This window comes from Gadus morhua, chromosome 6 (assembly GCF_902167405.1).
Source record: "Gadus morhua chromosome 6, gadMor3.0, whole genome shotgun sequence".
NCBI classification, from domain to species: Eukaryota; Metazoa; Chordata; class Actinopteri; order Gadiformes; family Gadidae; genus Gadus; species Gadus morhua.
The window spans coordinates 7,909,783-7,920,573 of NC_044053.1; the positions used below are offsets into that span (position 1 = coordinate 7,909,783).

A 10,791-nucleotide genomic window follows, 5' to 3' on the forward strand; every position below is an offset into this window, starting at 1 on the left:
TGAATAGTTGAGCTGTCACACGCATTAACAAGAGTTGCGGAGGTTGTGCGCTCTTTACAGACAACAAACCCTCGTTTTGTATGTTAATAACCGTCTAATAATGACTCGCAAAGTATAGGTACTGTAACGGGATCTGACGTCGTGGAGACTTTTCTCAACTCTAGTCCTCTCAGCTTTTCCAGCTCATTTACCGGAGCAGATCTGAAGATATGGAATTTATAACAAAACGAACAAAGCTATGGTTATATAACTAAACGGACCAGAGCCTCTCAGTTTGTTTGTTTGTTTGTTTGTTTGTTAGGTTTTTGGGCTTCTCAACCGCAGGATTTCTGGAACCTCAAGGTATGCTCCCGCTCTCTGTGCATGCGTAAAATCCTAAGATCTCCAGACGCGTTTTACGCAAAGCGCGTGAAATGTCCCGTGATGCAGCAACATGGCACTTCTATTCTCGTGGGGCAAAATTTCATATCGCGGCTGTTAGTCATGATACGGTGACATATTACCACCATCGGTCTGTATATAACTCATTTTGATTCATTTAGTAAAATGTTTGCCATAAAACAACTCTTTGCATGACTGAACGCCTTTATAATATGTAGTAGCTGAAGTAGCTTACGATGGTATGATGGTTCGGTTCGAGCACGTTGTCCAGACTGAGTTGGTCCACGATGTTTAAGTCATCCTCGCCAAAGTCCTGTGAATATGATTTAGTGGTTGTTTCCATGGCTATGTCTTCAGTAACCGACCATGTAGACACAGGACAACACTACATCTTGGATTCAATCACCAAACTGTATTCATACAGGGCCAAACCTGCATACAAAGTGTTTAACAAGGGAAAACACACGACATTTAATTACGTTAAAAAAATCCATAACGGCTCTTAACCACAGCGATGCATTTCAGAGGTTGAATCAAACACAAACGATTGAAGACTACTTCGAAGAAACAATACAGGAAGAACATGAGTAAAAAAGAAAAAAAAATGTATATGCGTATATATGATATCTGAGAGAGTATTATATACCAAAGATATTTAGCAAACTGCTTGACTGGAAGAAATATAAAAGCTCAAGTTATGTTTCAGTGTGTTCCAGGCTCTTGTGGTTCAGAGAAACCTTCATGTCCCACCTGGGGTGAACAAAGTCTTATGTTACGTTATGTGATCATCAGCAGCTCCAGGATGGTGAACAGCCAGGCCTCCAGCCTGCCTCCCAGCTCCAGGGTGTGTGCTGGCTGCGGGGGAAAGATCTCAGAGCGCTTCCTGCTCTTCTCCATGGATCGCTACTGGCACACGCGCTGCCTCAAGTGCTCCTGCTGCCAGGCCCATCTGGGGGACATCGGTTCCTCCTGCTACTCCAAGGGGGGCATGATCCTCTGCCGCAGCGACTACCTCAGGTATACAACACGTAGAATAATGAGCAAGAACCGAACCGGAGCTGGAAACAGAATATTTAATAAATCCATGTCCGAAAAGATGTACGAAGAAGTATAACGCGTTCCTACCCCCTTGTTAACTTAATTGAATCATTGTATTTATGGTATTGTATGATACAAACATGAAAAAAACGTTATAAAGGGTATTTTACCATTCTATTCTGGGCTTTTGTAAGTAATGGCTCATGTCACTGTTATCATATCTCTGATTGGATCCGACAGGGTGCAATGATCCCTATTGTTCGAATAGATTTATGTTTGGGGGTTATCTATCTATGTATTTGTGTGTCTGTCAGCCTTTTCCTTGTTCTCTGTTCTTGCCTTTTCCTTGTGAATGCCGGGGTCATGCACTCCTGTATATCGTTTTATCCTGATCATATTTGAGGCAGGATAGTGTAGTGATTAGGGTGTTTCGACTTCCAGCCGAAAGATACTTGGTTTGATTCCCAATGTCCACAGTCAAATCTGTACGCATTCCTTATCAAAATGACCCCTAATCCCTGCTTCTACATAACATCAGTCTGAAACAACTTTGGGTGTAAGCGTCGGCTCCATGACTAAACACTAACTAGGATTTTTTTGAAGCATGTTGTGGTTTTCTCATGGACTATCTCATTCTTGCGTTGTGTTTGCAGATTGTTTGGTCACAGCGGGGCTTGTGGCGCGTGCGGACAGTCCATCCCGGCCAATGAGATGGTGATGCGGGCACAGGGGGACGTGTTCCACCTCAAGGTGAGAGGTCGCAGTCCTGACACCCACTTCCTGTTGAACTAGACGACGTGTGTTAAGGCGATGATCCCCGGGGTGTCAATTTATGTCACTATGTATATATGAATGCCTGTGTGTGTGTGTGTGTGTGTGTGTGTGTGTGTGTGTGTGTGTGTGCGTGTGTGCGTGCGTGTGTGCGTGTGTGTGTGTGTGTGTGTGTGTGTACATCATATAGGTAGACACACGTCAGTAGTCATGTATACGATTAAGTTGATATCTTTAGAAGTAAGACACCATCAAGTGGTTTATCCGACCATATAAACAGCGTCTGTTGTTGTTCCGAAGCGTGAAGGTCTCCGACTATTTTATTCTCAGATGGCAGAGTGACCCCCCAGGGCTTGAGAATCGGTTGAGTTTTTTGTAGTTGAATGAAGCTCCCGTCAGGAGCGTTACAACAGCCCCGCCCTGTTTATTTAAGATAATAACGTATAAGATAAGATTATATTTTATTGATCCAAATAGGAAGTTCTTAAATTGCACAAAATACGCAACGGCTGAGTAAAAAAAAAAAAATTAATTTGAAAAGGATGAAAGACAAAGAAATGACCGAAAATGTGTCCATAGACACAATAGGATTAGGAGTAGGGAACTTGCCAAGACACATTTAAACAGAAGAACATAGATGGTAGAAAGAAGTAAGCTAATGTTCTGTGTGTTGTGCAACTATTATAAAACATTTTCAGTGGCGAAAATGTGGTAATTTATCTTATGACGGACACCGCTTTTATTGAACTATTAATCTTCATCTGCTCGCTTGGGTTTTCAGAAGAAAATGTCAATGCGAATGAATACGTTACTGATCCATATGGTTGGATTTCTACAAATGCACGCACACACACGCACACGCCCGCACGCACACACACAAACTTAAACTCACACTTATTGTTGTTTTTACAATCGTGCTCTAACCCTTCCTGCTGTTTTCGGGAGTTTACTGCTCACGTGAGATTGTGGTCTTCAGGGATGTTGTGTGATGTGGGCCTGCAAAGGCTAGGAGAGACACTAGCTGTAAGGAAGGGCTGTGCGAACCATCCGGATTTGACTTGACCCTGACCTTAGCTCTCTGTCTTGCCCTCAGTGTTTCAGCTGTGCAACGTGTCGGAACCGGCTGGTACCGGGGGATCGCTTCCACTACGTCAACGGAACCATCTTCTGTGAACACGACCGGCCCGGTAACACTCTGGTCGCTAACCACGATCGCCCCGGCAACGCACACCTTGGTAACCTGCACCACGATCGGCCCGGCAACGGCCTCCTCGGCAACCGCCACCACCACGATCGCCCCGGCAACGGTCTCATCGGGACCCACCTGCCCCAGCTTCAGAGCAGCTCGGTGCTGACGGACCAGAAGGTGAGCCCCATCTGTCTGTAAAGGTCTGGGGGAGTTAGGGCCTCCATTATCACAGTTCTGTTGTCACCGCTGATTGGTAGAAATCCGTCAACCAAGGGAGACCGAAAACCTTTGGTTTTATTAAAAACACCATCGGTAAAAATCATTTACGATATACATCATAAGTTAAGAAATTTAGTTTCAGCAGTGTTTTCACAAATCTGCCAAGCAGGGTTTTCTTCCCCTATAGGTGGCAGCAAACTCACCATTCCTTCCTTGAATATTGCTACTTTAATTTGTACTCGTCTCTTAAACTTCTAATCTTGCTGCCGGCAGGTTTGTTGAGTGGCACGGGGAACGGCTTGGACACAAAACCGGAAGCGCTTGTTGTGGTCATGGACTCTCATCTTCACTCAACTCCGACCTCGCCAACCAGATGGACCACCCTTAATTTTTTACGACCCCCTTTTGTGCTTGTAGTAGACGTGAATGAGGGTGTGTTGCTGTGTGTGGACTACAGTCAGATACGGATGTTGGGGAGCAACGCAACATGGGGGCAGACGGACCAGACAACCCATGAACATGAACAGACCAAGAAAAAGACTTATGACTGAAAAATATGGCTAGCCATAATAGCCATTTGTGATCTCAAACTCTCCTGATCTACAATGTTGTATGACTTATATTGTAAATGGTAACCCCTTTTTCAAACAAATCTAGACATTTACACGCACAAATATACACACACATAAACACGCACACACATACATCCAAACACATACAGTATATGTGACATGAGGATGTCAAATATGAACGATTGTTTTTTATGGTATTTCACACTGTTCTGTATTTCTGTGTGTGTTTGTGTGAATGTAAGAGGAAGAGAGAGTGAGAGAGAGAGAGAGAGAGAGAGACAGAGAGGGAGAGAATCATGTACAGTGAAAAATATCCTATTAAAAAGATTTTACTGCAACATGACTTTCATTGGACGGAAATCACTCGCATTTGCAAGCACTTTAGTTATGTCTACTTTGGGTAAAAGTCATATTCTCTCTCTCTCTCTCTCTCTCTCTCTCTCTCTCTCTCTCTCTCTCTCTCTCTCTCTCTCTCTCTCTCTCTCTCTCTCTCTCTCTCTCTCTCTCTCTCTCTCTCTCTCTCTCTCTCTTTTTCTCTCTTTCTCTCCCTCGTCCCATGGTGAAACCATGGCTGATTACCCTTTGGAATGGAGTTAAAGGCTCGAGGTCTGACCGTTTACCGAAGCAATTAAACATGAGCCTGGATCTGTGGTGGCGAAGGGCGGGGGGCTTATTCCGGGACTGGGTCTTTCACTGGTTGGTTGGGTGGCTTGATGGGTGGGTGCCCTGGTGGGCTGGTTAGATGGTTGACTGCCTGGCTCCGATAAATTGTAATTTGAGCGCAGCCTAATTAAAGCGTTGTGTGCTGCCCGGGAATCGGAGGCTTCTGTAGCGATCTGATGTTACGGAGGCGCAATTAAAGCACCTTGCAGCGACGGCTTCTTGTCTGACTGCCGCGTTGGTCTGCGTTCTGCTCGGGATTTTCTCTGGCGTTTGTTTCTTCTCCCCCTCCCCGTCATATTCATGTTCGTTTTAGCGCTCCAACTTGCATTAAGTCCTCACGCTTGTTTTTGCTGCTCAAACTCTCGCCACACACCTTCAGAGGTTCAGAGTTAATCTTTTCGAGATAGCAGCGAGTGCAGGCTCCGTGGATGCGAGGAGATAACATCTGCTCCACTTTCACACCTTGCCTGGGAGCATAGCAGCCATCAAACTTGCACCTTAATGCGCTTAGCTATTTCAAAAGTCCCACTTGTCACGGTAGGAGCTGATCTACCGCATCAATTATTTATTTCACGTCTGATCAGGAAGCGTCACGCAAATTCATTAACGTATGCAAATCACCACAATTACAATTATCTTTGTATCGTGATGGCAAAGAAATAAAAACCTCGGCACATTCTGGGGTCCCACCGCACCACAAGTTACACTCTGCATTCAAACCAATCAAATCTCATCTGCCTTTCACTAATTAGCCGGAACGTTTTCAGATGCCAATTAGCAGCTCTCATGAAAAGGCTCAGCGCCACGAGGCGTTGTCTTTTATCAGAGCCGTGCAGGTGTGCAGCTCGCCGTGTAGCCGGTGTCATGAGAAAGTGTTTATTCCCGCTAATGAATCATATTAACACATGCAGATGAGTGTAATTGCCTGAGCTCCTCCGCCTCACGCTGTGTGAAGGCACAAGATGAACCGGGGGATATTTTTACACACAGGCGGAGGGGAGGGGACGACCACCAGGCCTTCTGCTCCTGTCCAAGCTGCTGAGATCCGCAGATCCAACATGGCGGCCGTGTTTCCCCCCTGCACGATGGCTGTGCTCTCCTCTGATGCTCGTCCAAGCTAGAGGTCATGTAGGAAAAGGTAGGACTGATCCTGGACTCTCTGGGGGTCGTGAAGGGCTTGTCTGGGAGGTAGGGCTCCGTCTAACGGTCTGCTGTAGGAAACCTTACTCTCCCTGCAGATGAGGTGGGAAGCTGAAGTGACGATTGTGGCTTCATGAGGTGTTGACGGGTGAAGATCACATGTTTTATAAATAGATAAATGGAGAGATTTGTCAATGGATAGGTAGATAAGACAGGGATGGAGAGGTTGGTGTAGAGAGAGAGAGAAATGGATAGATGGATACATGTTGTGAGGAAGTGGGGATATTACTACAAATTCATAACCGGCCGTTGATACTAAATGATGATACTAAAATGACATTACACCACAAAGGCCACACTTTTCAAAAATTCTAAACCATATGAATGTCAGTGCTGTACTATGACATTAAAATACCATATATTTAACGCGCAGCTATGCTAGGAACCCATTTAGCCGTCTTCCTATTCATGGCATTTTTGCTAGCTTAAGCATTTTTTGAGGAGATAGCTTTGGCAATTAACGAGATGCTAATTACGAGCACACATTCGAACAGCATTACGAGTACGACGGAACATAACAACGTCGCGTGATCCACGCTGTTTTCTGTTCACGGTAAACAGACGGCACCTCAGCGGAATGGGGGTGAAATTAGCCAAGCTAGCTGGATCTCAGCGCGGGAACCAAACCTACGGCCTAACGAGTAAAGAAAGCAAAGAAAAGCCTTTGCGACTCCAAGGCTCACGCAGGAATGTCGGGGAGGGGGCGAGGTGGGGGGAGTGGGGTGGGGGGGTGCTCTCCCTCTCTTGTCCAATCGGAACGCTTTGAATAATTAAAGTGATCGGCTTAATTAGCTCAATTACGTTAATTTGACCACGGAACACGGCCATATGGTGAAAGGAAACAAAAGAGGGGGGAACTAATTAAAAGTAAAATAATGAGGATTTTAATTAACTGGCTCCCCAGACAGCCGAGCGCAGGGATCAAGAGCCCGGCACCGTAATTAAAGAGCTGTAGCGTTGGCAACATCTCTCTCCTCCTTCTATCTGGGAGCCTCTATCCGTCTAATTAAATCTGTAAATAAATTAGCAACATTCAGGGCTTCTGCTTGACTTAACACTGCCTGCGACCCCCTCCCCCCCACCCCCCCAACACACACACACCCACACACACGCATTATCACACACGCACACACTAACACACACACACACACACACACACACACACACACACACACACACACACACACACACACACACACTTCCCCCGACCAATAACACGTACACCTTACCTCCAACACCACACACCCTTCGTTTGTCTGCAAAGGTTGACGTAAGGTCTGCTATTAGAGGAGAGCTGTCGTGAAGGGTTTAGTATTTGTAAATTTGTCGATGTGCGTGTTTACGTGCGTTGGTGTCTGTATGACGTGCGCGTGCGTTTGTGTGTGTGTGTGGGCCTGCCTACTATCATATCTGCAGCTTAATATTATGTTTGTTTCCATTCATAACATGACGTGAGAGACGTATATCTGCTCAGACCAGAGAGAAACCGAAGACCAGAAGGTCTGGAACAGAAGGACAGGTACAAACTCTGAAGCCAGTACTCTCTTCAAATCATCACGTTTATTATCTACACAAATTACAGGGAAGCAAAGGAATTCAAGATAAACAGAATCGGGGAGTAACAAAAATGAAACTCGAGAACTTGGAACATGTTCGCATTGAACCCCGGTGAACAGAATGAGGAACCTGTACAGGTGACACACAATGGACCAACGAGGCAAGACCTGCAGGGGGTGTAGGTACTATACCGACAGGCATAGGTGTCGTAACATACAATAATATTTATCTGTAAGCAATAACTTTCTAATCCAATTTTTTAACAAACATGTAACTGATTATAAATAAATACATACAAGATGGCCGTTTGTGATTGCATATTCCCCTGTGTTATCGCACCCCCTCAACTAGCCTGTTTGCTTGCTTAACTAACTAGGTTATTGTGTGGTTTAACAGAGTATATCAGTACTAACATATGCAGGCAGAGAGCCATTAATACTGGACAGTGCATATTTCATATTAATTTAAGTAACTAATTAAGCAGGCGGGTGTTCAAATTCCCCATTGCAACTTACTTTTTCCCAAATGAAATGTTTGTAAATTAATTCCTTAATTAGTTTCTTCTTGTTCACAATTCCCAGGGTCTAATTTGCCCTGATCGTTGCGTGTTGAATATTAATGCCTGACTTATTTCAAAGGACAAAAACGAATATAGATTACACATGGAGTCAACTTTAAAACCAGTACACTTAGACAACTGCTGACGAATATAGTTTCTGCAGCGCTGCTCCGAGTCCCGCACAAACACACAGGGGACAGATGGAGGGCATATGAAAAGAGATCAAATAAAGTATTATTAATTAATGAAATCTTTATCTATATGATTTGATGAGATCCATATAATTGAAGTTAAGTCAAGGAGCCATGATAGTGGTTAGGGGGTTCAGAATCTTTCCTAAAAGGTTCAGGGTTTGGTCCCTGATATCCTTGAGCATCCTAGAGCAAATGTCCCCTAACCCTTGTCGGCTCTTTAATGACGTGTATCTGAGATGACTGTAATACACAGTGGATGAAAGCATCTGCTCAATGACCAAATAATCAAATGGAAGTAAATGCGGAAAAAATCCAGACAAATTGCCGTCGATCAGATCAGTATTATCTCTGTATCTGCAATGCTCAACACACTATCCCTCGGTTCTCTGTATCCGATCCTCCCTTGAAACACCCCATAATAGTCTTCTGTCAACATGTTAGTCTTCATGACAACGTGTCTGTAGAGGGATGGACGTGTTGAGGCAGCATTGGCATGTTTACAGTCTCAGAGAATATGCCTCTTTACACTTTTGACTCAATACATCACCCTCAATGTAAGCAACACACCAACAAAATATAAATGTTCATCTATTCAATTAACATCCAATGTTATATGTAGAATGCTGTTTGAACCACAACTCCTCCCATATGTGTACATGTGGACATGTTACACGTAGAATGCTGTTATATCGCTCATTTCTACACACAGGACTCTGACATACAAACCAGTGAAATGTTGTTAAATGAAGTAAATACACTTTGGCAGGGTCTACTTTTTATATATTTTATGGTACAGCGGATTTCTGTTACATTTCAGAACCGAGCTAAGAAGAGAAAAATGCAGAGTGACGTACAGAAATAAATGCAGAGACCCAGAGACAAATTACATACATTTACATCTAGTCATTCAGCATTTATCCAAAGCAAGTGTTGCTGAGAACAATCCAAAAAGCGCAGAATCTAAATGGGAGTGAAATTCGAAGAAATAGTGTGCTGTGCATCCAATCCATTTCAAAATAAAGATCAGCTAGGTTGTGCAGCACTTAACCTTTTCTTGTCGCTGCTCCAATTTGGATCGTCTGCTTGAGTGTCCTCCGCCATACTTACATTTTGGAAAAAAAGTGCTACTTAATGACTAAATGTTAAGGTAGACGTAGAATTAAGTATTTTATTAGTTATGACATTTGTATCAAATTGAAGAAACGACGATTCAGACGGCCAGAAGCAGCCCAGGTGTTGGCGAAAGGTGAGGAGAACGATTTTCAAAATGAGTTATTACATCGGTTTTAAAAGTAGAGGGACGTACAGACGTTAGTTATCATTGAGAAGCAGCCATGGTAGAAGCTGATGTTCCACTGTGTGGCTGTTAAGACCGGAAAGATCCGGGGTTGGGGAGGCTGAGAGGTCTCATCACATCCTCCACCAAGGGAGCGAGGGAGATTGGAGAACAATCAAAATGCAATTGATGTGATGAAGGGGGAGTTTTCTTCATCACTTCGTAAACCCATTTGAGATTTCCGTTGTAAATCAAAGGAGGGTCCAAGGAAGACCAGAGAGCAAACGTACAGAGCTCCCTACTTGTCCCTCTACCTCCCCCCCCAACCCCTGCTCTTTCCTCCCTGCATGCCCCCTCCTCGGAGAAACCAGGTGGAGCGCACGTGCGTTCATTAACGCCCTTTAATGAGGAGCAGATGCAACAGCCCCCGCGCATGTCTCCCTCTCCCTCTCTCTCTCTCGCCCTCACATAAACACTGCATGCGCACGGACACCCAATGGCTGGTGGAGTGTACGGACCTGCGTGACTTTGCTGAAACCGACGCTCCCACAGAGTGCGCACGCACAAAAGCCATTTATAGGTCTGCATACACACAGCTAAACACTGGATATTTGTACATATTTAACTTGTCTGTGTTTCTTTCTTACGCTCTCGCTCTCGCTCACACACACACACACACACACACACACACACACACACACACACACACACACACACACACACACACACACAGTGCTCATTCATCGGAAAGCTGGCCAGGTCTTTCCCATCTCTGAGGTGTGGACCTCATTTGTCCAATTTGGGCGCCGGATTGTGGTCGTATATCACCGCCGCTGCTGCCCACCCTCTCCGCCCGCCTTCCCCTGCCCCACTGAAATGAAATGAAACCATGAAGTGGTCACTGAGCGTTCAGAGCGATGGGGAAACGTCCTCTGAATGCTCGACGCGCTGTCACGGCCCTGCCTGTCCCCTACCACGGCCCCCTACCACCAGGTATGGCTACGGCGTCAGATAAGGGCTACACTAAATATAGCACATCATCCACACATTTTGTTTGTTTTCGCATACTGTGTCTCAGACTAGACTCGGGTATTTCATATGTATATATGATATGTTTGTACTCGTATGTAAACTGTTACCATGTTTGTACACTTATTTTGTAGAGTCTGGTG

The 10,791-nt window shown here is 44.8% G+C and overlaps 1 protein-coding gene across 2 annotated transcripts; it reads left to right on the forward strand.

The window, feature by feature from the left end:
• si:dkey-90l8.3 (LIM domain transcription factor LMO4) lies at positions 1-3,909 on the forward strand. 2 transcript variants are annotated; one of them, XM_030359304.1, is made up of 5 exons: positions 1-342; positions 1,174-1,398; positions 2,073-2,169; positions 3,284-3,556; positions 3,872-3,909. In XM_030359304.1, exons 2-5 carry the CDS (start codon positions 1,184-1,186, stop codon positions 3,878-3,880), a joined length of 594 nt encoding a protein of 197 aa, XP_030215164.1. In that variant the 5' UTR covers positions 1-342; positions 1,174-1,183; the 3' UTR covers positions 3,881-3,909. The 2 variants fall into 2 exon arrangements, with proteins under 2 accessions (XP_030215164.1, XP_030215165.1); XM_030359305.1 differs by having other exon boundaries at positions 1,177-1,398.
• The last annotated feature ends 6,882 nt before the right edge of the window (positions 3,910-10,791 follow it).

What these genes read in the sequence shown, in the direction of transcription:
- si:dkey-90l8.3 (XM_030359304.1), top strand. Translation starts at nt 1,184, where the DNA reads ATGGTGAACAGCCAGGCCTCCAGCCTGCCTCCCAGCTCCAGGGTGTGT. An exon ending in TGCCGCAGCGACTACCTCAG is followed by an intron (nt 1,399 to 2,072) that starts GTATACAACACG and finishes TTGTGTTTGCAG; the next exon opens with ATTGTTTGGTCACAGCGGGG. An exon ending in GGGACGTGTTCCACCTCAAG is followed by an intron (nt 2,170 to 3,283) that starts GTGAGAGGTCGC and finishes TCTTGCCCTCAG; the next exon opens with TGTTTCAGCTGTGCAACGTG.